At 46.6% G+C, this 23896-nt stretch overlaps 1 protein-coding gene across 1 annotated transcript; it reads right to left on the reverse strand.

The window, feature by feature from the left end:
• Positions 1-2831: 2831 nt before the first annotated feature.
• FOXF2 (forkhead box F2) lies at positions 2832-22877 on the reverse strand. Its single transcript, XM_070749096.1, has 2 exons — positions 21732-22877; positions 2832-3129 (listed from the first exon to the last, which is right to left on the reverse strand). The coding sequence occupies exons 1-2, from the start codon at positions 22789-22791 to the stop codon at positions 2957-2959; spliced, it is 1233 nt and encodes a 410-aa protein (XP_070605197.1). The 5' UTR covers positions 22792-22877; the 3' UTR covers positions 2832-2956.
• Positions 22878-23896: the final 1019 nt, after the last annotated feature.

Consider the following 23896-nt stretch of genomic DNA (forward strand, 5'->3'; position numbering starts at 1 on the left):
AAGAAAGAAGAAAGAGAGAGAGAGAGAGAAAAGGAAAGGAGGGAAGGAAAGAAAGAAAGAAGAGAAAGAGAAAGAAAATGAAAGGAGGGAGGGAAAGAAGGAAATAAGGGAGAAGGAGAGAGAAAGAAAGAGAAGGAGAGAGAAATAAAAGGAAGGAAGAAAGAGAGGGAGAGAGAAAGAAAGAAAAGGAAAGGAGGGACAGAGGGAACGAAGGAGGGAAGAGAGAAAGAAAAGGAAGGAAGGAAGAGAGAGAAAGAGGGAGGGAGAGAAAGAAAAGGAAAAGGGGAGGGAAGGAAAGAAGAGAGAGAGGGAGGGAGAGAGAAAGAAAAGGAAAGGCGGGAGGGAGGGAAGGAAAGAAGAAAGAAAGAAAGAGAAAGCGAGGGGGGGGGGGAGAAAGCAAAGGAAAGGTGGGAGGGAAGGAAAGAAGAAAGAAAGAAAGAGAGAGAGAGAGAAAGAGAGGGAGGGAGGGAGAAAGAAAAGGAATGGCGGGGGGGGGGAGGGAAGAAAGAAAGAAAGAAAGAAGCCAGACCAAAGCAAAATTCATGTCTTCTGCACCCAAAAATACTTTCGTTTTCGTTACTCTCACCACCGCCGCCACCACCTTTCCCAACTGGGTACCCCGTAAGAAAACAACGCGCGGCCTCTCTTCCTGAGATCTTTCGTGGAGAGGAAAGGAAACTTTTAAAGACGCTTCAAAACACCAAGAGAGGCAGGACGGTCCCCCCCCCCTCTTAAGTCGTGTCTTCGAGTGGCCGGCCAAGCCATTCGTGGGGCCGAAAGAATTGCGCTGTGAGACAACGGGCTGTTTTAACCATCGCCTCGGCGGGGGCTTGGCTTGCGCTCGAAGTCCCGAAGTGGCTACCACCGCTAGCTTTCCCAATTCCCATTTGCCTTAGTCCAAACGCGGACGAGGGGAAACGAGGTTCTCAAATCAACTCGGGGGTCCCCCAACATTGGCAACTTTAAATCCTGCAGGACTTCAAACTCCCAGGATTCAGAATCCTGGAAGTTGAAGTCCCCCAGGCTTTAAAGTTGCCAAGGTTGGAGACCTCTAAAAAAGGGGGACCTCGGGGTTAATGATGACGTCCCTGCATCGCGTGTTCCAAGAGGACCTTTGACATCTGAATGGGTTGTGTGGGCTGACCGCAGGTGGCTAGTAAGGACTATACGGGCACGAAATGTTTTGCCACCTGTTGGGCAGACACGCGTGGCCATCACTGTCTCAATATTTTCAGCTCTGGCTTTGCGGAGTGCTCCGCTCTAAGAAGAGGTGGCACAATTAATGAAATTAATTAATCAATTAATGAATGAAATGGGAACCCAAAGGACTTCCTTTAGATTGCAGGCGAAGTCCGGCTCAAGTCGAACCGAGGTTGTTTGAGCTACAGGGACCCCCTTTTTCCTCTAAACCTCTTTTTAAAAATTGTATTTTATACACTGCTCAAGAAACCATAAAGGGAAGCAACACAATATAACTCCAAGTCAATCAAACTTCTGTGAAATCAAACTGTCCACTTAGCACGCAACACTGATTGACAATCTATTTCACCTGCTGTTGTGCACATCCAACTTTGTACAGAGCAAAAGTATTCAATGGGAATATTTCATTCATTCAGATCTAGGATGGGTTCTTGGAGTGTTCCCTTTTTTTTTGAGCAGTATATTTTTAAAAGGGAGGGTGCGTTGTGTAGTGAAAAGACCTCCACACCGACGTGCCTTGCTGCTTGTCAAAACAACAACAATAATATATGGCAATAGATCGGCCCCAGATTTTACTCATCCTTACGATCCCACGAAATTATAAGGGGGCGGGGGCGGGTTCCGTTTAAAGTACTATCGATTTCAGAAGGCTACGTGATACAAAGTCGGAATCCAACCTGTCTGAGGTTGCTTCTTAATTCAAAACTCGTATTTAAGTCATTCTAATTAGAATGAAACCGGAAACACGACGCGTTTCGTCTTTGGAAAACGCGGGGCTGGCAAAGAAGAGAGAACAGGGCGGCATTATACACTGCTAAAAATTAAATAAAGGGGACACTCAAAGAACACATCCTAGATCTGAATGAATGAAATATTCTCATTGAATACTTTGTTCTGTACAAAGTTGAATGTGCACAGTAGCATTGTGAAATTGACTGTCAATCAGTGTTGCTTCCTAAGTGGACAGTTTGATTTCACAGAAGTTTGATTTACTCGGAGTTATATTCTGTTTATTAAGTGTTCCCTTTTTAAAAAAAGTGTATATATAAACATAAAGAGGATGGGAATCGGGATGTAACTTCTCCAGGCACGGAGGAAGGCTGCGTGGTCCAAAGAAGACTCAGGGAGCGCGCACACCCGATCCTAAAGCAGGCGATCCCCTTCCTTGGGAGAGAGAAAAGCACCTCGGGGCTCACTTTGAGCTGTGCGTCTTATAACTACGACACTGACTGCGAGGGGGAAGGAGGAAGGGAAAGGGAAAGGTAGCCTTCCCCTCCTTGCAGGGTGTTGCGCGGAGAGCTTTGAACAGTGAACGGTGTCCCGGGCGAGGCAGCGATCGATCCTGTAAAGGGGGTGGGGGGGTTCGGTCCCTCCTGGGAGAGCGCGCAGAGGGGATCGCTGAGGAAGGAATGCCATGCCCACGCCTTTCCTATTCTGCAAGGCGTCAAGTCCGACGGATGATGCTCCACTTCAAAAGAAGCCGAGGATAGGATCGAGGCTGGAAGGTTGGTTGGGGTTCGAGCGCGGAGGATCGCGCTGCGCGAAGTCACCGAGATCGCCAAGTTGCTTGTCTCTTGCGCTGGCTTCCTCCGGCAAGGGTTCTTCCCAGCCCTTCCCCCGGCCCTGCTGGATTTTTATTTTTATTTATTGGAGCGCCTCTGCAGCCTTTCCCCACCGCTCTTCGCTCGAGGCCCCGCCCGCCGGGCTGCCGGCCTTCCTCCTTTCCGGCTCCCTCGGCTTTGAGGGAGTCCCGCGTTTACATCACGCAGGGCTTGATGTCCTGGCAGACGGCCTGGTGGTGGTGGTGGTGGTGGTGGTAGTAAGAGCTGCTGGCCGAGGGATGGAAGGACGAGATGCCGTTGAAATTGAGGACGAAATCCTTCCGGTCGCACACCGGGCTGGGGTGGTGCTGGTACCGAGGCAGGCCCACTGCGGGGAGAGAGAGAGAGAAAAGAGGCCAGTTCAAGGAAAATCTCGAGAGGGGAAGAGGAGCATCCATCCATCCTTCCCTCCTTCCCTCCTTCCCTCCTTCCATCCATCCATCCATCTATTTACCTACCCAGCTACCTATCTACTTACCTACCTACCTACCTACCTATCTAGATATCTAAGCCATGCTTCTCCAAATAGACTTATATGCCACTTCATAGTGCTTTTGCAACCCTCTCTGAGCGGTTGACAGAATCAGCATATTGCCCCCAACAATCTGGGTCTTCATTTTACCTGCCTCAGAAGGATGGGAAGTTGAGTCAACCTTGAGCAGGTGGTGAGATTTGAACCGCTGAACTATAGCTGAGGTGAGGCAGCCTGCAGTGCTGCACAGTAACCACTGTGCCCCGCCCAGGGTGAAGGGGAACAGTTATCCTCATGTAAAATGGAGAGATAGGAGTGCACAGGTCAGAGGTCTTCAAACTTGGCAACTTGAAGACTTGTGGACTTCCACTCCCAGAATTCTCTGGGAGTTGAAGTCCAAAAGTCTTCAAGTTGCCAAATTTGGGGACCCCCTGCCATGGGTAAAGGAAAGGAGATTTCCCCCCCTTCCTCTAGGACTTCACTTTTGGAACAGGACGCAAGGAGTCCCGAGGTCAGTGTTCTATGTCAGTGTTTTTCAACCAGTGTGCCGCGGCACACTAGTGTGCCGCGAGACATGGTCAGGTGTGCCGCGAAGCTCAGCTGGCCCGCTGGCTGGACCGGAGGTGCCAGCCCCACGCCCATGTGCGGCGCCAGCATGTATGGCGTCCAGCAGCACGTCCAGCTGCCGCCGTCAGGGCTCCCGCTCGCAGTCAACCGCTCTGCCGCCACCCCCTGGCTACTGCCCAATGCTGCTGTTGCCGGCGTGGTGTAACGAGAGAAAAAGAGAGAGAGAGAAAGAGAGAGAGAAAGAAAGAGAGATAGCAAGAGAGACAGAGAAAGAGAAAGAGACAAAGAGAAAGAAAGCAAGAGAGAGAGCAAGAGGGGGGGAAGGAGGCAGAGAGAAAGACATAGAGGGAGGGAAGGAGGGAGAGAGAAAGAGAGCAAAAAAAGAGAGGAAGGAAGAGAGCAAAAAAGAGAGGAAGAGAGAAAGAAAGAAAGAGGGATGGAGAGAGAGAGAAAGGAAGGAAGAGAGAGAAAGAGGGAGAGAGAAACAGAGCGAAAAGGGAGGAAGAAAGAGATTTTTTTTGTCCAAATTTTTTTTTAGCCCTCCCCCTCCCTCTGGCTCAATGTTCCCCAGGATTTTGAAAATATGAATAATGTGCCACGGCTCAAAAAAGGTTGGGAAACACTGTTCTATGTTGGTTCATACCCCTCACTAGTCCAAAAACCAGAAACAAAACCCCAAAGCCCCACCAACCAACCCCTATGTTCAGAATTATATTAGATCTGAACCAACAAAACCTTTGCCTCTTTCCTCCTTTGCTCCCTGAACTTCTAATAGCAGAAAGTTTGCATTGGTAATTGGAACAAAACTCTTCCAGCCTGGATGGGGGGCTGCAGGGTAGTGCCACCAACTGCACTCTCAAAAAGTACTTGGGGAGCAGCAGCCTCACACTTTCCAGTGACGGATCAGATCCCACAGAGTTGGCCTCCTCCCGGTCCTGTTGGCCAGCTGGCAGGACCAGGGGCAGGGCCTTCTCTGTGGTGACTCCGGCCCTCTGGAACCCACTTCCCCTGGAAAGCTGCACTGCCCCCACCCTCCTGGCCTTCCAAAAGGTCTTAAAGAGATGGCTTTGCCACCAGACCTGGGGCCATTGATGAACATACAGCTTGGCCCGAAGGGATGAATGACTGATGGATGAATGTGTTTCATTTTTGGAGTTTTACTGATTGTATGTTGTTTTTCTTGTTGTAGGCCACCCTGCGTCCATTTTGGAGAAAGGTGGTTTATAGATCTAATAAAATAATTAAAATTAAAATTAAAATTAAAATTAAAATTAAAATTAAAATTAAAATTAAAATTAAAATTAAAATTAAAATTAAAATTAAATTAAAATTAAAATTAAAATTAAAATTAAAATTAAAATTAAAATTAAAATTAAAATTAAAATTAAAATTAAAATTAAAATTAAAATTAAAATAAAATTAAAATTATTAAAATTATTAAAATTATTAAAATTATTAAAATTATTAAAATTATTAAAATTATTAAAATTATTAAAATTATTAAAATTATTAAAATTATTAAAAATTATTAAAATTATTAAATTAAGTTAAATTAATTTTTTTCTGATTCCCCTCCAATCAATCTTTGTGTCTGTTGTGTGCATCTTTGAATGGGGTGGCACTCTTTTTTTAAAAAATTTTTTTAAATTGATTTTAAAATATGGAATATAAAACACAACATACAACAAGTGCTCTGTGATTGGTGCCCACCACCAGACAAACATTCACACCCCACCACCAAATTAGGGGTGTTTCTTATATACAGTATACCATTTTAACTCAAGAGCAAAGGGAGGTGGCACTTTTGGCACCTGCCTGGAGAAATCTCTGCAGTTTTCCTGGCAAGATTTTGGAAGTGGTTTGCCATTGCTTACTTCTTGCAGCTAAGAAGGAGTGACTGGCCCGTGCCTATCTTCCAGGTTTTTTTTAAACATTTTATTCAGATTTTAAAATAAAGTACAAAAAACAAAGGTACCACACATAAGCATACAGTATTTACATTTTACACTTCTGTGTCTTCAGTTGCATTCTTTATGTATTCACGCCACTCTATCTTTTTTCCTTTCAAGCCAATTATAGATGTTTTTCCCATATAGTAAAAACCCTCTTTTTCTTGACAGGTTCTGAGTCTTTTCATTGTCTATCTCCCTGTTCTAGGCCAATGCCTGGATAGCTCACAGAACTGGCAGTCTCTCTTACCAATAGACCTGCTCATTTTGCATTAGATTAGATAGCATTAGATTTTACAGTCCTGCCTTCTTTCTGGAGGTTAAGACTGCATATATACTGCTCAAAAAAAAAAAAATTACTCATAACACATCCTAGATATGAATGAATGAAATATTCTCATTGAATACTTTATTCGGTACAAAGTTGAATGTGCACAACAGCAGGTGAAATTGACTGTCAATCAGTGTCACTTCCTAAGTGGACAGTTTGGTTTCACAGAAGTCTGATTTACTTGGAGTTATACTGTGTTGTTTAAGTGTCCCCTTTATTTTTTTTGAGCAGTGTGTTTTGCACTCCTTTTTTCCTTCCTGGGTTTTTGTGTGTGTGTGTGTGTGTGTGTGTGTGTATATACAAGAGTCCTGAGATAGGCTGGGCTGAATGAGAGTGACTAGGTCAAAGTCACCCACTGTCTCCTCTGTGCCTGAGGTGGAGTTGAATCAGAGTTTCTCCACTTGTTCTTCAACACCTCCATCACCTCTCTGGCTTTCTTGAATGATTTTCTCTTCACTGGTACCAGATTTGGAAGGGAAAGGATTTTGATAGGGGACAACAAGCGAAGTCCCGATGCGAATGGAACATTTCTTCCAACCTTGGCATGGCTGGGCTCTTTGGCTGGCCTGCTCTTCATTACAGGGAACAGGTCGCCAATCAAAAATGTAACCCAACGCCTCCAATTTCTTGAATCGCCCCCCCCCCACCCTCAGGCCTCCATTTAGCGGTTAAACAGGCTGGCTGGGAGGGGAGTCAAACCAATCAAAGGCCCAATCAATCAACCAATCAGTCAGAGGCATTTGGACTCTTGTTTTCATGAAAATAAAATTAAAATTAACCTCATCAAAAGGCAGCGGGCTAAACATCCCTTTGGTTTTGTTAGTCTCATCAAAATCCATGCTTGCAGCTCAAGGTAAAAAATAATGAGAGAAACTGAGGCCAAACATCCCCACCACCACCTTATTTACTCTAAATTTCACACTGGGAGAGAGGAGGGAGTGGGCTAGAAAGATACTGTAGTATTAGTATTTGAGAAGAGCATCACCTGTGCTTAGAATATACCGTAATAGAATTCTTTTTTGGCCAGGTGTGATTGGACCCACAAGGAATTTGTCTTTGGTGCATATTCTCTCAGTGTACATAAAGGAAAATATCCATTTGTCAGGAATCATGGTTGTCAGAGGGGTCAAATGAACAATCAGGAAACAATCAATATTAATCAATAGATCATAAGGATACAAGCAACATGTTACAGTCATACAGTCATAAGTGGAAGGAGATGGGTGATAGGAATGGTGAGAAAAAACTAGTAGTAATAGTAGTGCAGACTTGGGCAGACAATGCTGGTAAGAAGACACAATAGGATGGAGAAGATAGAATGTTTCCATGCTCCACTCCTTCACTCCCCTTCCTTATTTCATTATAATACCATAGGCTTTGGCTGAAGTTAAACCCTAAACCTCAAACATCCATGCAGAAGTAAACACCCAAACTGAAGAAAGCCATGAAAAAGGGAATCTGAACTCAAGTTGGATCCCAGATTTCCTTGGGGCAGCTCAACATCTGTTCAGTCCTAGGAAAGCAATGTGCTTCTTGGTTTGGCCTCTCCTGGGAGAAGACTTCAAAGCTTCAGGAAGAGGTTGTTTTCTTCCTACAGCTCGGATGGAGCGCCTGGCCCCAAATCACCCAGTTGGCTTTCATGTCAGGTCAGGATTAGAACTCGATTTCTCTTAGCATCTAATCCAGAGGTCTTCAAAAGTTGGCCACTTTAAGACTTGTGGACTTCAAGCTCTGCTGGCTTGGAGAATTCTGGGAGTTGGAGTCCACAAGTCTTAAAGTTGCCAAGTTGGAAGACCTCTGATCTAGGTCAATGCCTTTAACCACTACATTAAGAACATAAGAACATAAGAAGAGCCATGCTGAATCGGGCCAAAGCCCATCGAGTCCAGCATTCCGTGTCACACAGTGGCCCACCAATTGTCCATAGGGATCTTGAGCAGAAAGAGAAGGCAAGACCCTCCCTTTCCCTTGACTCCCAACAAGTGGTACCCAAGGGAATCCTGCCTGCCTCAACCAACATAGAGGCAGCACTTGTACATCCATCGCAATAACCACCAATACTGCGACCTGGCCTTATTATCTTGGGAATCGATACCTATGGAGGAGGCAACCAGTTGGAGAAGGCCCTGCTGAAAAAGTTTTACCTAGTCTTGTTTACACAACCTCATGGAGTTCAAGGTAACTTTATACAGGCATTCAATGTCATTCAAATTGTTTTGGGCATGACAATGTATATTAGTAGTTCTACACTCATATGCCAGGCAAATTGAAAAAAAAAATTAGGAGATGCTTTAATGGCTTGGGCTGCAACTGGGTGGAATCCTGCTTGCACCCCATTCCTTGAATCGTTTGGAGCACATAAGACCAAATCTGGCTGCTCAAATATCTCCTTGGTTCCAGCTGGCTAATTTTAGAGCTCGGACTTTGTCCAAAGGAAGTTCCAAGGAAGTTCAGCTGCATGCAAACTTCCAGTCCCAATGCAAATCTGTGTGCTTTTCCCTTCAAAGGTGTGACCTTGTTTCTTATTTCCCACTTGGCCCTTTTCTAAGGTCTGTTTGGCCTGTTTAAGCTTTCCCTGGGAAATCTACCAGCTTTAACAAATAAAGAATGTTTCTTCCTTGATTGAAGGTGGTGCCCACAGTTCCTTACTCTTTCTCCTTAAATCAGAGGCCTTCAAACTTGGCAACTTTAAAACTTGTGGACTTCAACCCCCAGAATTGTGGACTTCAACTCCTAGCTGGCTGGAGAATTCTGGAAATTGAAGTCCACAAGTTTTAAAGTTGTGAGGTTCAGGAAAACCTGCCTTAAATGGAAGCTCTCTTTTCTATTTTTTCTTCTTTTGTTAAAAAGGGAATTTATATACTGTATTTGATATCTCTGACATTTCATATAGAAAGACATATCTTCATGTTGAAGGTGCCACAAAAAAGCCTTTGAGCATCATTATGCAAAGTGGAGATCCTTTGGGGTGTCTGGGGTAAAAAACAGACTCATAGGACTGGGAAGGACCTTCAGAGGTCTTCTAGTCCAACCCTCAGATCCAGACAGGAGACATAGAAACATAGGAAAAAGACCTCATGGTCCATCTAGTCTGCCCTTATACTATCTCCTGTATTTTATCTTAGGCTATATATATGTTTCTCCCAGGCATGTTTAAATTCAGAGACCTAATACCATCCCAGTCTAACAGTCTGTTTTTGGAAATCTCCAGTGATGGATCACTCACAACTCCAGGATGTAAATTATTCCACTGATTAATAGTTCTCACTATTAGAAAATTTCTCTTTCCTTCTAGATTGGACTTCTCTTTTACAAGCTTCCTCCCATTGAGAAGCTCTCTTTTCTTAAATCACCCAACAGGATGCTTATATAGGTATGGACTCTTGACTTCAGAGCCACAGGTCAATCCTATTTAATGTCTGTTCAGAAATCAGTCTTATCAGTAAGGGACTCTCAGAGTAGGAATGCAATTTAGAGGAACTATTTCTTTCTTGCCTGATTTTTTTTGGGGGGACTTATGCACCTCCCTTATGAAACCAGGTTGCAATGCCTTGGTCTCTTCAGCCTTGAAAGACGACATTTAAGGGGTGACTTTATCGAAGTGTATAAAATCATGCATGGGATAGAAAAGGTGGATAGAGGAAAATTATTTTCTCTATCACACAATAGTAGGACGAGGGGGCACTCCCTAAAACTCATAGGTAACAAAGGGAGGACAAATCAAGGGAAATATTTCTTCACCCACAGAGTCCTTGGTTTATGGAATTCACTTCCAGAAGAGGTTGTGACAGCAGGATTAGACAGATTCATGGATGCCAAGTGTATCAGTGGTTATTGAAACTGGATGTCCAGGTGCCGCTTCTATGTTGGTTGAGGCTGGCAGGATTCCCTTGAGTACCATTTGTTGAGGGTCAAGGGAAAGGGAGGGTTTTGCCTTCTCTTTCTGCTCAAGATCCCCATGGACAATTGGTGGGCCACTGTGTGACACAGAATGCTGGACTCGATGGGCTTTGGCCTGACTCAGCATGGCTCTTCTTATGTTCTTGTTGTGGTTGGCTCTGGCCCAACTCCTGCCCCAAGGAATGTGGAGGTGGATGTGGGGGAAACATCCAGATGCCACAGGTCTGTTTTGCTCCCAATAGAATCTCCTGAGGAAGGCTCCTATGATGAAGGAATCGTGGATAGCAGGGAAGGGGGGGGGAGTTTGGCAGACAGCCCAGGAGGAGATCAATTATCCTTATCATCCCTGGATTCTGAACAAGAACTTATGACAGATCTACGCATGCGTAAAGTGATGCATAGGAGAGAACAACTGAAGGATTATTACAGGAGATAAGGGAGGCCACCTGTGGCTGGGTGGGGCTGCTGTAATTAGTGCTACAGATAAAAGAGCAGCGTGCTGGTTTAGCCTCCTGGCAGTTTATCTGATTCACAGTTTCGTCAAGATCATGGTTTTTGCTGTTTCCCTGTTCAAGACTGTGTGTGGACTTTCTGGACTTTAGAATTGGACTCAATTTCCTAGTTATTGGGTGAGAAATTGGAGTGCATTTAACCTGTGCCTTGTGTGTACCAGAAAATTCCTTTGACATTTAAAATGGGAGTTGTTTCTGTTTTTCTGTTGATAAAGACTTTTGGTTTTCCTTCTATCATGTGGTGTGTGTCTTCCTGGACTAATTACCCTGTAATTACGGGCGGTTGGGACACGCCGGCAGAACATGTTCTTATGTTCTTATGCACACATGCCCGCGCACACAGGTATCTACAAAGCTAGCTGTGGTGTTTTGTTTCTGTGTCGCAACATAGCTAAATCAAAAGTTGAAATTGCAAGCAAATCCGTTAAGACCCAGTTACTAAAGAGCAAGACATTGAAGCGATGCTGTACATCAGTGATAGTGAACCTATGGCTGGCACGTGAGCTGCTGCCCTAGCTCAGCTGCAATGTGCACATGTGTGCTGGCCAGCTGATTTTTGGCTCGCACAGAGGCTCTTGGAAGGCATTTTCAGCTTCCAGAGAGTCCCCGGGAGGATGGGAGAGGGTGTTTTTACCCTCCCCCAGCTCCAAGGAAGCCTATCAGGGCCCACCAGAAGTTGGGAAACAGGGGTTTCCAGCCTCCAGAGGGTCTCCAGGGGGTGGGTGAAGGTTCGCCATCACTACCCTACGTCTTTCGCCAAAGCTCAGTTTGGGTCATTTCAAAGGTTTTTCTCCTCTGAGGATTGGGAGAAAGCAGAATTAGCTACTTTTGACTTTTGGCCTGCAGGAAAGGTGAGTGTATTCCATGAAGGACATGGAAGTTATTTCATTCTTTATGGCCTCCATATCTACTTTTCTGCTGGTCCTAAAGCGAGTTGCAACAAGAAAGGAATAAGAACCAACCAAACAAAACTTGGACACCGAGCAGGAGAATCCTTATCAAATCATTAAGTGATTTGGAAGAAAAGTGCAGGATTCAAAATGGATTTTCAAGAAAGGATCCCATTTCCTTTTAGGGAGATTATTTCAGGCTTAAAGGCCTTATTATAAAAGTAAATAAACCCATCGATGGGTTGATCTCGCCTCCTCCTCCCCCCCTCCCCTCAAATCCTGATTTCAAGATAAGCTCCAGTTACCACTTGTGTTAATGGTATTAACAGCACCAGGAATTTTTTTAATGCGTGGAAGCTTCCCTGTTTTGCAACCAGAGTTCTCTCATTTTCGAGGCAGGGTATTCGAGGTCAGTGGGAGCTTGGGTGGATTTCCTTCAAGTAACACTTTACTACTTCGGGATCTCTTGTGTCCAGTGATCAACTCCAAGCAGCCAAGGCTTGGGGGGGAAATATAAACACAAGGCACATTTTTTAAAAAGCCCTTCATCCTGATTTTAGCCCTGGGCGTTTGCTGTGTAGATTTCCTTACATTGAATTTCAGGATCTGCTGTTCTGTTAAAGGGGCCCATCCACAGGAGGCTCTTCGTGAATCTCACAGCAGAGAATCATTTATTTCCATGGGTCTTTTTTCTTTCTTTCTTTCTTTCTTTCTTTCTTTCCTTCTTTCTCTCTTCATCTCTCTCTCTTTCTCGCTATCTTTCTCTTTCCTTCTCTTTCTCTTTCCTTCTCTCTCTCTCTTTCTTTCTCTCTCTCTCTCTTTCCTCTCTTTCCTTCTCTCTTTATTTTTTCCTTTCTCTCTCTTTCTCTTTCCTTTTCTTTCTTTCTCTCTTTCCCCTCCCTCCCTCCCTTCCCCTGGCAAATGCCCCAAAGATCCCAAAGCCTCGGTGGAGGGGCCATCTTATGCTTTTTAGCCAGGCAGCCAATCTTAGTGGAGTCAAAAAGCTACCACCTTCCAAGAAAGAAAGAAAGAAAGAAAGAAAGAAAGAAAGAAAGAAAGAAAGAAAGAAAGAAAGAAAGAAAGAAAAAGTCAAAGGTTTTACTTCTTGGGTTACCTCGCTCCGTTTGAGGGTGAAATTCGGCCTCAGTCCACAGGAAGGATAATTTAAGCTGGCCAGACTCGTGAATTTCTAGGACACCTTCCAGGCTCTCTTGTTCTCCAAACCAGCGGTGCTGGTGGAGCATCGGAAGCTTGGGGGGGGGGGGGTCTGGAAAGCATCGTCGACTCTTTTGTAACGAGCGACGGTTTACCAGTAGAAAGGGCCGGAAATGATTTCAACGGAGAGGGCTAGAAGGGATCAACAGACGCCCTAGAGAAGTAAATCGAGTTTCTGAGAGCTTGAATAGGTCCGATCCATCTCTACTGTTCGCTTCCCAACCAAACACTGGAAGGTGGGAGCTTTGCCCTTCTCCTTTCCATCCTTTCCATCCTTTCCATCCAGAACCAAACGTGGCAAGACTTTAAGACTCGCGGACTTCAACTCCCAGAATTAGCTGGCTGGAGAATTCTGGGAGTTGAAGTCCACAACTCTTAAAGCCTTGCCAAGTTTGAGGACCTTCTGCTCCAGACATAAAGAGGTTAGAAGAATCTACTTTCATTCTCCAATTCGCTGTGGCTCCCCAGGGCCAGCGGCTTCGGCTGAGATTTTGCAACCTTTCGGGAAGGCTATTGATGCTTTCCAACAACAACAACAACAACAACAACAACAACAACAACAACAACAACAACAACAACAACAACAACAACAACAACTCTGTCCCCATTGTTTCCAAACCACACCCAGCGACACTGCAAGTTTGGGGTGGGGGGAGTCAAGTAGCGATTGAAACTGTTCCTCTCTTCCGCCTCTTTTATTGCTCCGGGTTGGGTCCCCCCCCCCCCAACCAGGTCTTTCTTCTCAAAGCAACCGATGCCCTGGATTTCCGCCGCCTTCCTAGGCTTCTAAGGAAGCCCGCAAAAAAAAAAGGGGGGAAAAAAAGAAAAGCTTGATTGCAATTCTGATTCAAACAGTTCGGCTTGGATTAAGGGTGGGCCAAAACAAACAAACACAACAAAACAAAACAAACCACGCCCGACTCTTCCTTTCTCTCCCCCCCTCTAAAAGCCTCCGAAAATCCGTTGGCTCCAATCTTCGTTCGCCCATTCCCAACCAGAGAAGTGCTGGTGGAAGTGTTACCAACACTATGGCACTATAAAGCAGGGGTCGGCAATCCGCAGCTCCGGAGCCTCATGTGACTCTTTCATCCCTCTGCCGCGGCTCCTTATGGGCTCAAAATCCGGATCACAACCGTCAATGTACATCATTTATTGAATCTTTCAATTCCCCCCCCCCCTCAGAGTTCAAAAGGTTTTTGTTGTTGTTGCATGCAGAAACAAAAAACTTGTTTTCTCTGTAGCAGGTCGATGATTTCATAAACCGCACTATAGGTTTATCTCTCCCCCCCTCTCTATAATCTATCCATCCATCCATCCATCCATCCACCCATCCATCTATCTATCCATCCATCTATCCATCCATCCATCCATCTGCAGTGCATAAAGGTTTTTTTTTAAAAAAGATGTATGCTGTGTTCTCTTCATTGTAGAATGCCAATGGGGTTTTTGTGGTTCCCGGTGTGTTTTTTTCCGTGAGAAACGGGTCCAAGTGGCTCTTGGAGTACTAAGGTTGCCAAGCCCTGCACTATAGAATGGATGGTTTGCTAAGGCTTGAGTAGGCCGGTAAAAGAAAAATAGAATCAATTGGGGGAGAAAGAGAGGCGATTCCCCCCCCCCAAGAAAATGCCCCCCCCCCGGGAAAACTCCCGTAGATCTCGAGAGCTTCTCAAGGGCTTGTTGTGGTTGAATGGAGACAATCTCCTGTGCGAATTTTCGAGATAATTTCTCTCTCCTCCTCCCGCCGGAACTGCTCATTTCGATTCCAAACCCAAGACTTTAGAAACTGGGTGGCGGGGACCTTCTCTTGCCTTCTCCAGGACAGTAGGCCTTGGGGCTTGGCCATAGTGCCTCCCATTTGCAAAGCGTTCTCCTCTGCAGATCTCGGACCCTGCCGACGCGTCCTTTCACCTGTGGCTTTGCCTAGCCCTGTAGCTCCAAACTCCCAAATCCTGCGCTCGCTTTCAAAGAGTCCAGTCTGTTGGCTAAAACGTGTTGGAAAGCCTCGCGGGTTTACATAGGACTTTCTCTCTCTCTCTCCAGGAGATTCCACTGCAGAATATTGAACACCGCCGCCTTCAAAGGAAAACCAAGCAAAACCCACTTTCCTTTTTGAAAGCACCTTTGGGACTCGGTGAGGTTTAGGTTTCCAGCCGACAAGAACCACAAGGTTGTGGTTCTTGCCGGCTGTGAAAGAACGATCTTTTCCCCCTTTCTAATGATATTTAGATATTAGCCGCCTTAAAACGAAGCCGGCTAGGATAATCAAAATGATCACTTCGTCTGAGAATTTACTCGGTGAAGAAAGTTATCCGAATTTGGGGTGGGAAGATCTTCACATCCTATCTGTTTACTCTTGAATAAATTTCGGGATTCACACCCCCGAGGTTAAGCAGGACTTCCTCCGTTAGATGCTCACACACACTTATGCACACACACACGGAGAGAGAGAGAGATCTTTAAAAATCGGAACATGGCTTGTTCAGAGACGGAAATAGGTCTTATTTGGGAGGGTCTAAGTGATCTCAGCGAACCCCCCTTCCAAGACTCTTGAACGAAAGTATCTTTTACTACGCTTGTGAGCTAACGCTCCATTTCTCAGAGAGCACACTTGGCGAAGGCCATTGATGGTCACCTCTGAGCAAATACTGAAATCTTACCCCTCTTTTACGCCTAAGGAACCCAGAGGATAATCAGCAGCAACTCAGCCAGCGTAGAAGCCATTAACAAACGCGAATGGTTATCCGGCGTCCCACCGGGTTTGAGGCCGGCTGCGGGGGTTGGTTAAGCCGGGTTAGGGATCGGACTACAACTCTGTTTTAAGGAGAAGCGCGGGAATTTAGTAGGGATTATTCTAATTACAGACTTTTTAACGTCGAAGGAAAAAAAGAGGAGAGATTAGAAAGCTTGGTATTATGGAACCTAAGGAGGGGGGAAAAAACCACATTGCGTTTTACAGAGGAGTTGTACTCCATGTACAAATTCCGATAGGAGCGTTTCGTTTGTGCGTTCATTAAGGTCAACAAGTGAAATTATATTTAGATCTTCAAGAACAGAGACATCAGGACGGACGGAAGGAGGCAAAAAGAAGGGGGGGGGAGAATGTTTTTCATTCTATGATGAGTCTTAAAAACTCATTTCCACTCTTCCTTGTTATTGCTGTTGTTGGTACTAATACTAATACTAATCAATACCAATACCAATATCAATATCAATACTAGAATCATTAGATTCTACCCCGGAACCAATGAATGTATAGTGGGCTTCTTTGAATGGACATGTGTGTATGCTAATAGGCTTTTAAAAAGTGTTTTAAATGTAATTCTTAATTTTAATTTTAATTAAGCATACTGTATCTCGATGTATACTGCTTTTAGGTGTTGTAAGCCGCCCTCAGTCTTCGGAGAGGGAGGGCACATAAATTTAATAAATAATACTAATACTTATACTAATAATTTAATTTAATTTCTTAGCTTTCTAAACAGCCCTTCTCCAAATGGACTCAGGGTGGCATGCAACAATAAAAACAATATACAATCAATAAACCCCCCCCCCCAAAAAAATTTAAAAACATTCATCCATCGGTCATTCATTATTAATATAATACTAATGCTACTGCTACTAATCATGATCATGATCACAATCACAATCATTCTTATTATCTTATTTTCTACTTGTTCTTGTTCTTCTTGTTGTTTATTTTCTACTTGTTCTTGTTCTTGTTCTTCTTGTTGTTTTGTTGTTATTATATTGTTGTTGTTATTATTGTTATTATTGTTATTATTGTTATTATTGTTATTATTGTTATTATTGTTATTATTGTTATTATTATTGTTATTATTATTATTATTATTATTATTATTATTATTATTATTATTATTATTATTATTATTATTATTATTATTATTATTATTATAAAGAAAGAAAGATCTTTCAGGGGACGACGGTTGTCAAATCCCCAGCTGAAAGCCAAGGCGCTGAGCTGGCGAGGCAGATGGAGAGAGGGAGGAAGGGTCCTGCCGCTGATTGACAGCAGGGTCACCGAGGAGAGAACCCAAGCAGCGGAGAAGGTCGTCTGTATTTGTTACTTGTTGAAATTCCCATAAAATTGAACAAGACCCCGCTCTCATCTGGGTTAAGTCAAAGCTCCAGTCCCCTTCGGTGTGGTCCAGCCTCAGACTGTCTTTGTTTAGTTAACCTCCGAGACCCGCGTTTAAAAAAAGGTTATTTGGAGAATCCATCGCCGCCTCCTCCTCCTCCTCCCTCCCCTCCCGATCCCAGCTCAACATCTTTTACCCATTTCGAAGCCTTATTTCCCCCCCCTCTATTTCTCTGCCCCCCCCCGTCCAGATTTTTCAATGCTTTTTTTTTTACAGCAACATATCGCGAAGAGACGATCTCGCAATTCCTTCCAGTTACAGAAATAACTCGAGCATATTTTTAATTTTTTCTTTGCATTTTGGAAGAAAATCCACCAAGCTCCTTCTCCCATACCATCTGTAGAAAGCATTGCAATTACATTCCCCCCTCCCGATTTTTTTTTCAATTAGCTCGGTACAACACAGAGTTGTTTTTTAAAAAAAACAAGCGTACTTAAAAGTTCCTTTGGAGATTTAGCGTTTTCTGCCTGGGTGGAAGGAAGAGAGCGGGGTTTTGAACCGAGTAAAATCCACCCCTGGAATAATATACTAAAGCTGAGCGTTATTTATAAAGGAACACACAGCCTGGGAGCGTCTTAAGATTTCAGAACGGGACAGAAACAACATAAGAACCCTGATCGTCTTTGGCGGGATGTTACCGATTCCTCCAAGGAGTCCAGACTTTAAAAGGCCTACTTCTGCGAATGGTGTGCGCAGGATGGCAAATTTAAACAACAACCCAAAAGTAACAGCCACTCCAAGGGACCAACTCGTAAGGCCTGGACCGGAATCCTCCTTGATTAATTAACTCCCTTTCTCTCCCTGCGAGTGTGCACTTTTTCTTTCTTTCTTTCTTTCTTTCTTTCTTTCTTTCTTTCTTTCCTTCCTTTCTTTATTCTCACTCTTTCACTTTCTTTCTCTCACTCTTCCTTCCTTCATTCTTCCTTCTTTCTTTCCCACTTTCTTTCTCTCTTTCACTTTCTCTTTCTTTCTCTCATTCTCATTTTCTTTCTTTCTCTCCCTCTCTCTTTCTTTCTTTATCTCAGTCTCTCTTTCTTTCTCTCACTTTCTCACTCCCTTTCTTCCTTTCTTTCTCTTTCTCTTTCTCTTTCTCTCTCTTTCTTTCCTTCCTTGCACCCCTCCTTCCTTCCTTCTTTCTTTCTTTCCCACTTTCTTTCTTTCTCTCTTTCACTTTCTCTTTCTTTCTCTCACTCTCATTTTCTTTCTTTCTCTCCCTCTCTCTTTCTTTCTTTATCTCAGTCTCTCTTTCTCTCACTTTCTCACTCCCTTTCTTTCTTTCTTTCTCTTACTCTCTCTCTTTCTCTCTCTCTCTCTTTCTTTCCTTCCTTGCACCCCTCCTTCCTTCCTTCCTTCCTTGCACCCCTTCTTCTTTCTCTCTCTCTCTCTTCCTCTCTTCCTTGCTTTCTCTCTTTCTTTCTCTCTGCCTTTTTATCCTTAAGGGGTTCTCGCAGCCCACTCTCCTACCCAGGTTTACTGGGAAGAAAACAGCCTCGAACGAGAAGTCCATCGGACCGCATTCAAGTTTCGATGTGTTTGGGTGCAGAGTGTGTTTGCTTTAACACACCCCGTTTACATTTTACCTCGGACGTTCAGCCTGGCCTGAAGACCAGACCGAGGAGCCTTGGCACCCTCCCCGGAGGTGTATGTGTGTGTGTGTGGTGGGGGCGGTTAAGAATAACACCAGGTGCTCCCGAACGGCAGCCTTGCAGTTGTACAACTTGCTGGCGCCTTTTCCCTCTGGGGTTCTCGGGAGGGTGCGTGCCAGGGACAGTGGGGAGAACCGCATCTAATAAACCACCACAGAATTCTGGACCTTCAGCGTGGAGAAGCTCCCGACCTTCTTGTCGCCCAGGGGTGGTTGGAGAACTAAGATTTGGATCAGAGGTGGGCTGCTAAGGTGGAACGCAGACGTGTGCTCGCCCCCGTGGCCCTGAGTGCTAGCGGAGTCCAGCGCTTTCTGCTACTGCACCTGGGCAGGTAGCGAAAACGCGCGCTACACGCAGGGACCTTCCTTCCTTCCTTTCATCCATCCTTCCTTCCTTTTTTCACCCTTCTTTCCTTCCTTCATTTTTTCTATCCTTCCTTCCTCTCATCCTTCCTTCCTTTTTCCCATCCATCCTTCCTCCCTCCCTCCCTTTCATCCATCCTTCCTTGCTTCCTTCATTTCTTCCACCCTTCCTTCCTTCTATTTCCCCCTTTCTCTCTCTCTTTCTCTCTGCCTCTTTATCCTTAAGGATATCTCGCAGCCCGCTATCCTACCCAGATTTACTGCGAAGAAAACAGCCTCGAAGGAGAAGTCATCGTGGCACCCCTGCGTGTCCGCGCGCGATTGCGCTATCTGCCCTGGTGCAGTAGCAGAATTGCGTTGGATTCCGCCAGCACTCGGAGCCACGGGGGCGAGCACACGTCCCCGTTCCACCTTAGCAGCCCACCTCGGATTTGGATGGAGGTGACTAACAACGGAATTCGAGACCGACCTGGGAACAAAAACACCCAGAAAGCCTCGAGGCTAGACTGCAGATGTGTATTCTCTCCTTAACTCAGTTCTACTCCCCCCCCCATCCTGCAACAATCGGCCCATTCCTCTCGCCCCATCCTCCTAGAAAGCCTTTGCTTTCTTTACCCCAAAGCTGGTGTTTTCTCTGAAAACATCTGGACTGGAGAAAGACCTTCGCGGCTGGTATCTGACCAGCTACAGCTTAACTTGAGCGGAGCGTGGGGAGAAATTTTGTGATTATTTTTTTAAAATTCATTTTGAGATGTAAGAAGCAAGAAGTAATGCAATTTCTCTCTCTGAACAAGCCATGTCCGATTTTTAAAGATCTCCCTCTCTTTCTTTCTCTCTCTCTCTTTCTCTCTCAACCAGGTGGATCGCTTGCACCCACAGTGTAAGGAATCCAGACTAGATCAAAATACACAAACGGCAGCGCAGTAGAAACCCAGCGTTCCCATCCGACCTCCCGATCTGGCTGCGCTTTCTGAGCGCCAGTTCAATTTGCTTAGGATCGCAGCCAGATCATCTCAGATTTCTTCCTTCTCTCCCGCCACCCGCTCCCCTCCGCTCCAGGACTCGTTTTTAGAAAGCAATTCGCTACCTTCTCTCGATCCCTTTCGGGAAAGCAATTCTCCAACTTACACACGTGAGTAAAACACCAATACCCGCAAACACCGACTTTTACACCTTCTGACTTTAAAGCCCGCTCCAATTTGAAGTGGTGGCCGAGTCAACTATTCGGGGAATCTCCTACAAAGAACAGATTGCGGGGCTTATCGTGGACTTCATACTCAAGAGTTTCTCCACAAATGGGATCATTCTACACACTTATTAGGTGGCCGTTAGGAGAGGGAATTACAAAGGCGACTGCGGTTCCCCCGAGTAGGAGCAGGGAAGGGAGGGAAAGGGAAGGTTGTCCTTCTGGGCTCTAGAGGGTGAGACTGATCCCGCGGGGCTGTTCCCATTGTTTAGGCAATTATTTGACTCAAGGATAAATTCTTCCACCGAATCCTATCAATTCCAACAATTTAACCACGGGACTTCCAAAATCTGTGCGTGCCTAAGGTTTGATTTCTGCCCCCCCCCCCCCCCCCCACGAGACTCGAATCTGGCCCTGGAAATAGCAATAATAGCGCTTAGACTTATCGACCGCTTCGTAGCGCCTTTTACAATCTCTCTCCAAGCGGTTTACAAGAATCAACCTCCCCCGACAGGCCTGGGGCCCACCGAGTTTTCTAATATCTAGCCCCCGCCACAAGCTGGGTGTATGGTGCATGAATGTGACCGATTAATTTTAAGCTCTGGGGTTTTAAGATTGTAATTTTAACTTAACACTTAATAATTAATTTTAAGCACTGGGGTTTTAAGATTGTAATTTTAACTTAACACTTAATAATTAATTTTAAGCACTGAGGTTTTAAGATTGTAATTTTAACCTGTTACTTAATACTTAAGTATTGGGGGTTTTAAGGTTGTATTTCAACTTAGATTTCTAACAGGTTTGCGTTTAGTTGCAAACCGTCCCGAGTCTCAGGAGAAAGGGCAGCACAGAAATAAGTAAAAAAATAAATATTGCCCCCCCCCAACAATCTGGGTCCTACTTTTACCCATCTCGAAAGGAGCCCTTCGGGGAGTGTCTCCCCTCCCAATTCCCAAGGAAGAAGACCTCAGCCATTGCAAAAAACAACAACAACCCCGAAGCAACTGAAGAGTTGCAACTGACCAGGCCAAACTATATGAATGGTACGCATGCATGCGATTATGACCGTTTTATAAGTAATGGGTTCTTTTTCATACGGGTTTTATAGTTTTACATGTTACATCACACTCCTTCTTACTGTTCTGTATCTCTTTGTATTTATACACTGCTCAATAAATAAATAAATAAATAAATAAATGGAACACTCCAAGAACACACCCCAGATCCAAATGAATGAAAAATTCTCATTGAATATTTTGCTCTGTACAAAGTTGAATGTGCACAACAGCAGGTGAAATTGATTGTCAATCAGTGTTGCTTTCTAAATGGACAGTTTGATTTCACAGGAGTTTGATTTACTCGGAGGTATATTGTGTTGTTTAAGTGTTCCCTTTATTTTTTTTGGAGCAGTACATTATTGTTGTAAACCGCCCCGAGTCCTTTAGGGCAGTGTTTCCCAACCTTGGCAACTTGAAGATATCTGGACTTCAACTCCCAGAATTCCCCAGCCAGCATTCTTTAGTGGATTGGGCGGCATAGAAGTCGAATAAATAAATCCAACCAACCAACCAACCAACCAACCAACCAACCAACCAACCAACCAACCAACCAACCAACCAACCAACCAACCAACCAACCAACCAACCAACCAACCAATTAATCAATCAATGGCTTGAGGGGGCGAAAGGGAAAGAGGAAAGGGAAGGAAGGACGGGACGAGAATGGGAGGGCATCTGAGGTTACCTGAGAGATCTTCCCTGCCATTTTGGTGCAGGTAGCTCTGCTCCAGCGAGTAGGAGGCTATTCCCGAGTGGAGGCCGGCCGGGGGAGCGGTGGCGGGCGGCGGAGGCGGCGGCGGGGGCTGCAAGGCCTGCTGCTTGAGATAGGGCGAGGCCGCCGAGGCCGTCCAGTGTCCGGCGGGGCTGGCGTAAGGCGAGTGGCACTCGATGGCGCTGCCCAGGGCGGGCGAGGAAGGCACGGGGCTGCTGCTGCTGCTGCTCTCCGGCCCGTAGTCGGGCCCGTTGGACGGCACGGGGCAAGTGGCCATGTAGGTGGAGCCCGGGTTGGGCGACATGTGGTGGGCTTCGTAGGCGGCCGCGCCGGCCTGCATGACGTCCAAGGGGTTGTAGGCGGCCGGGTGGCAGCCGAGCGGGGCGGCCGGGGGCGGCTGGAAGTCGAAGCCCTGCGGGAGGAAGCCCAGCCCGTTGACCATGCGGTGGTAGACGGTGGGCTTGAGGGCCTGGCATTTCCTTCGGAAGCCCCTCGGGCGGCGTCGGAAGGAGCCTTCCTCGAACATGAACTCGCTGGCCGGGTCGATGGTCCAGTAGTGGCCCTTGCCCGGCCGGCCCAGCCCTTTGGGCAGCTTGATGAAGCACTCGTTGAGCGAGAGGTTGTGGCGCACCGAGTTCTTCCAGCCTTGGTAGGCGCCGCGGAAGAAGGGGAAGCGGGCCTGCAGGAACTGGTAGATCTCGCTCAGCGTCAGCCGCTTGGCCGGCGAGCTCTGGATGGCCATGACGATGAGGGCGATGTAGGAGTAAGGCGGCTTCTCCGGGCGCCGGAGGCCCGAGCTGGCCTTCTTGGCTTTGGAGGGCGCCGAGGAGGAGGAAGAGGAGGAAGAAGAAGAGGAAGAAGCGCAGTTGTTGCCTCCTCCGCCGTTGGTGGTGGTTCCTCCGCCGCCCGGGGTTGTGGAGGCGCTGCTGCCGGTGTTTGAGGTATCCAGGGCGGAGGGAGGCGGCGGAGGAGGCGGCGGGTGGTTCATCAAGGCCGGGCTGCGAGGCACCGGGCCCCCGATGTCGGAGCTCATGGAGGCTGCTCCGCCTCGGGCCGCCTCTTCAGCGGTCTGGCGCCGCCGCCGCCCGGAACATCTCGACCTCCCTGGGGTTGCGCAAGCTTTTCTGCAGCCGCTCCCGGCCTCGCTCCCTCGCTCTTTCACACGAGCGCGGCGCCCCCTTCTCCCCCTCCCTCCCTCCCGCCTTCCTCTCCCGTCTGGCCCCCTCCCTCCCTTTCTCCACCACCACCGTCTCCTCCTCCTCCTCTTCTTCCACCACCTCCTCCTCCTCTTTCTCCCCCTCCTTCCCCTCTCCTTCCTCCTCCCCCTTATCCTCCTCCTCCCTCCTCCTCCTTCTCTCCCTCTTCCTCTTCCTCCCTCCTCTTCCTCTTCCTCCTCCTACTCTTCCTCTTCTTCCTCCTTCTCCTCCCCTCCCCCTCTTCCCCTCTTCTTCCTCCTCCCCCTCCTCCTTCTCTCCGCCTTCTTCCTCTTCCTCCCTCCTCCTCTTCCTCCTTCTCTTTTTTCTCTTCCTCTTCTTCCTCTTCCTCCTCCTCTTCCTCCCTCCTCCTCCCACGGGCTTAGGGGCCTTCAGTTCTCCCGGGCCCCGCTCTCTGCCCCCTGCCCGGTGGCCTCCCGAAGTCTTTAAAGAAGAGGAAATCCATCAACTCCCCCCACCTCCCGCGCGCCGCTTTTTGCGTTCAAGGCGGCGCAAGCCAAACAAAAAAAATCCGCCGGCGGGCTATCGCCTGGAGTGGAGTGCCGGGGAGGGGGGTCTGGCTGGAAGAAGGGGGCGCCGGAGGAAAGAAGAGGGAGGGAAATCCCTTCTCGTCCTCCTCCCGCCCTCCCTTTCCCCTTCTTCTGCTTCTTCTGCTCTGCTGAATTTGTCCCCCAACTCAGGCCGGAGGGAAGCGGAGAGAGAGGCAGAGGGCGGGCGGTCTCGGCTCCGCTCCAGCTGTCTTCTGTCCACCACCCACCCACCCCCGTCTTCAGGCCTGTCGGGCTCCCCGCGGAGGCTCCAGATCTCCTCTGCCTGCCATCTTCTTGTACACGCGATTGTGCCATCCATCAACTTGCCCTTTTAGACACTTGCCGACAGCCACGCGTCTAGCTAGCATCAAGACCGACCTAAGGTAACAGCAAT

Source organism: Erythrolamprus reginae, chromosome 3 (assembly GCF_031021105.1).
Source record: "Erythrolamprus reginae isolate rEryReg1 chromosome 3, rEryReg1.hap1, whole genome shotgun sequence".
NCBI classification, from domain to species: domain Eukaryota; kingdom Metazoa; phylum Chordata; class Lepidosauria; order Squamata; family Dipsadidae; genus Erythrolamprus; species Erythrolamprus reginae.

Bases quoted from the DNA above. Each gene is read 5' to 3' on its own strand.
- FOXF2 (XM_070749096.1), bottom strand. From the start codon at position 22,791: ATGAGCTCCGACATCGGGGGCCCGGTGCCTCGCAGCCCGGCCTTGATG. The intron at 3,130-21,731 runs GTAACCTCAGAT...CTCTCCCCGCAG, and splicing joins TGGCAGGGAAGATCTCTCAG to TGGGCCTGCCTCGGTACCAG.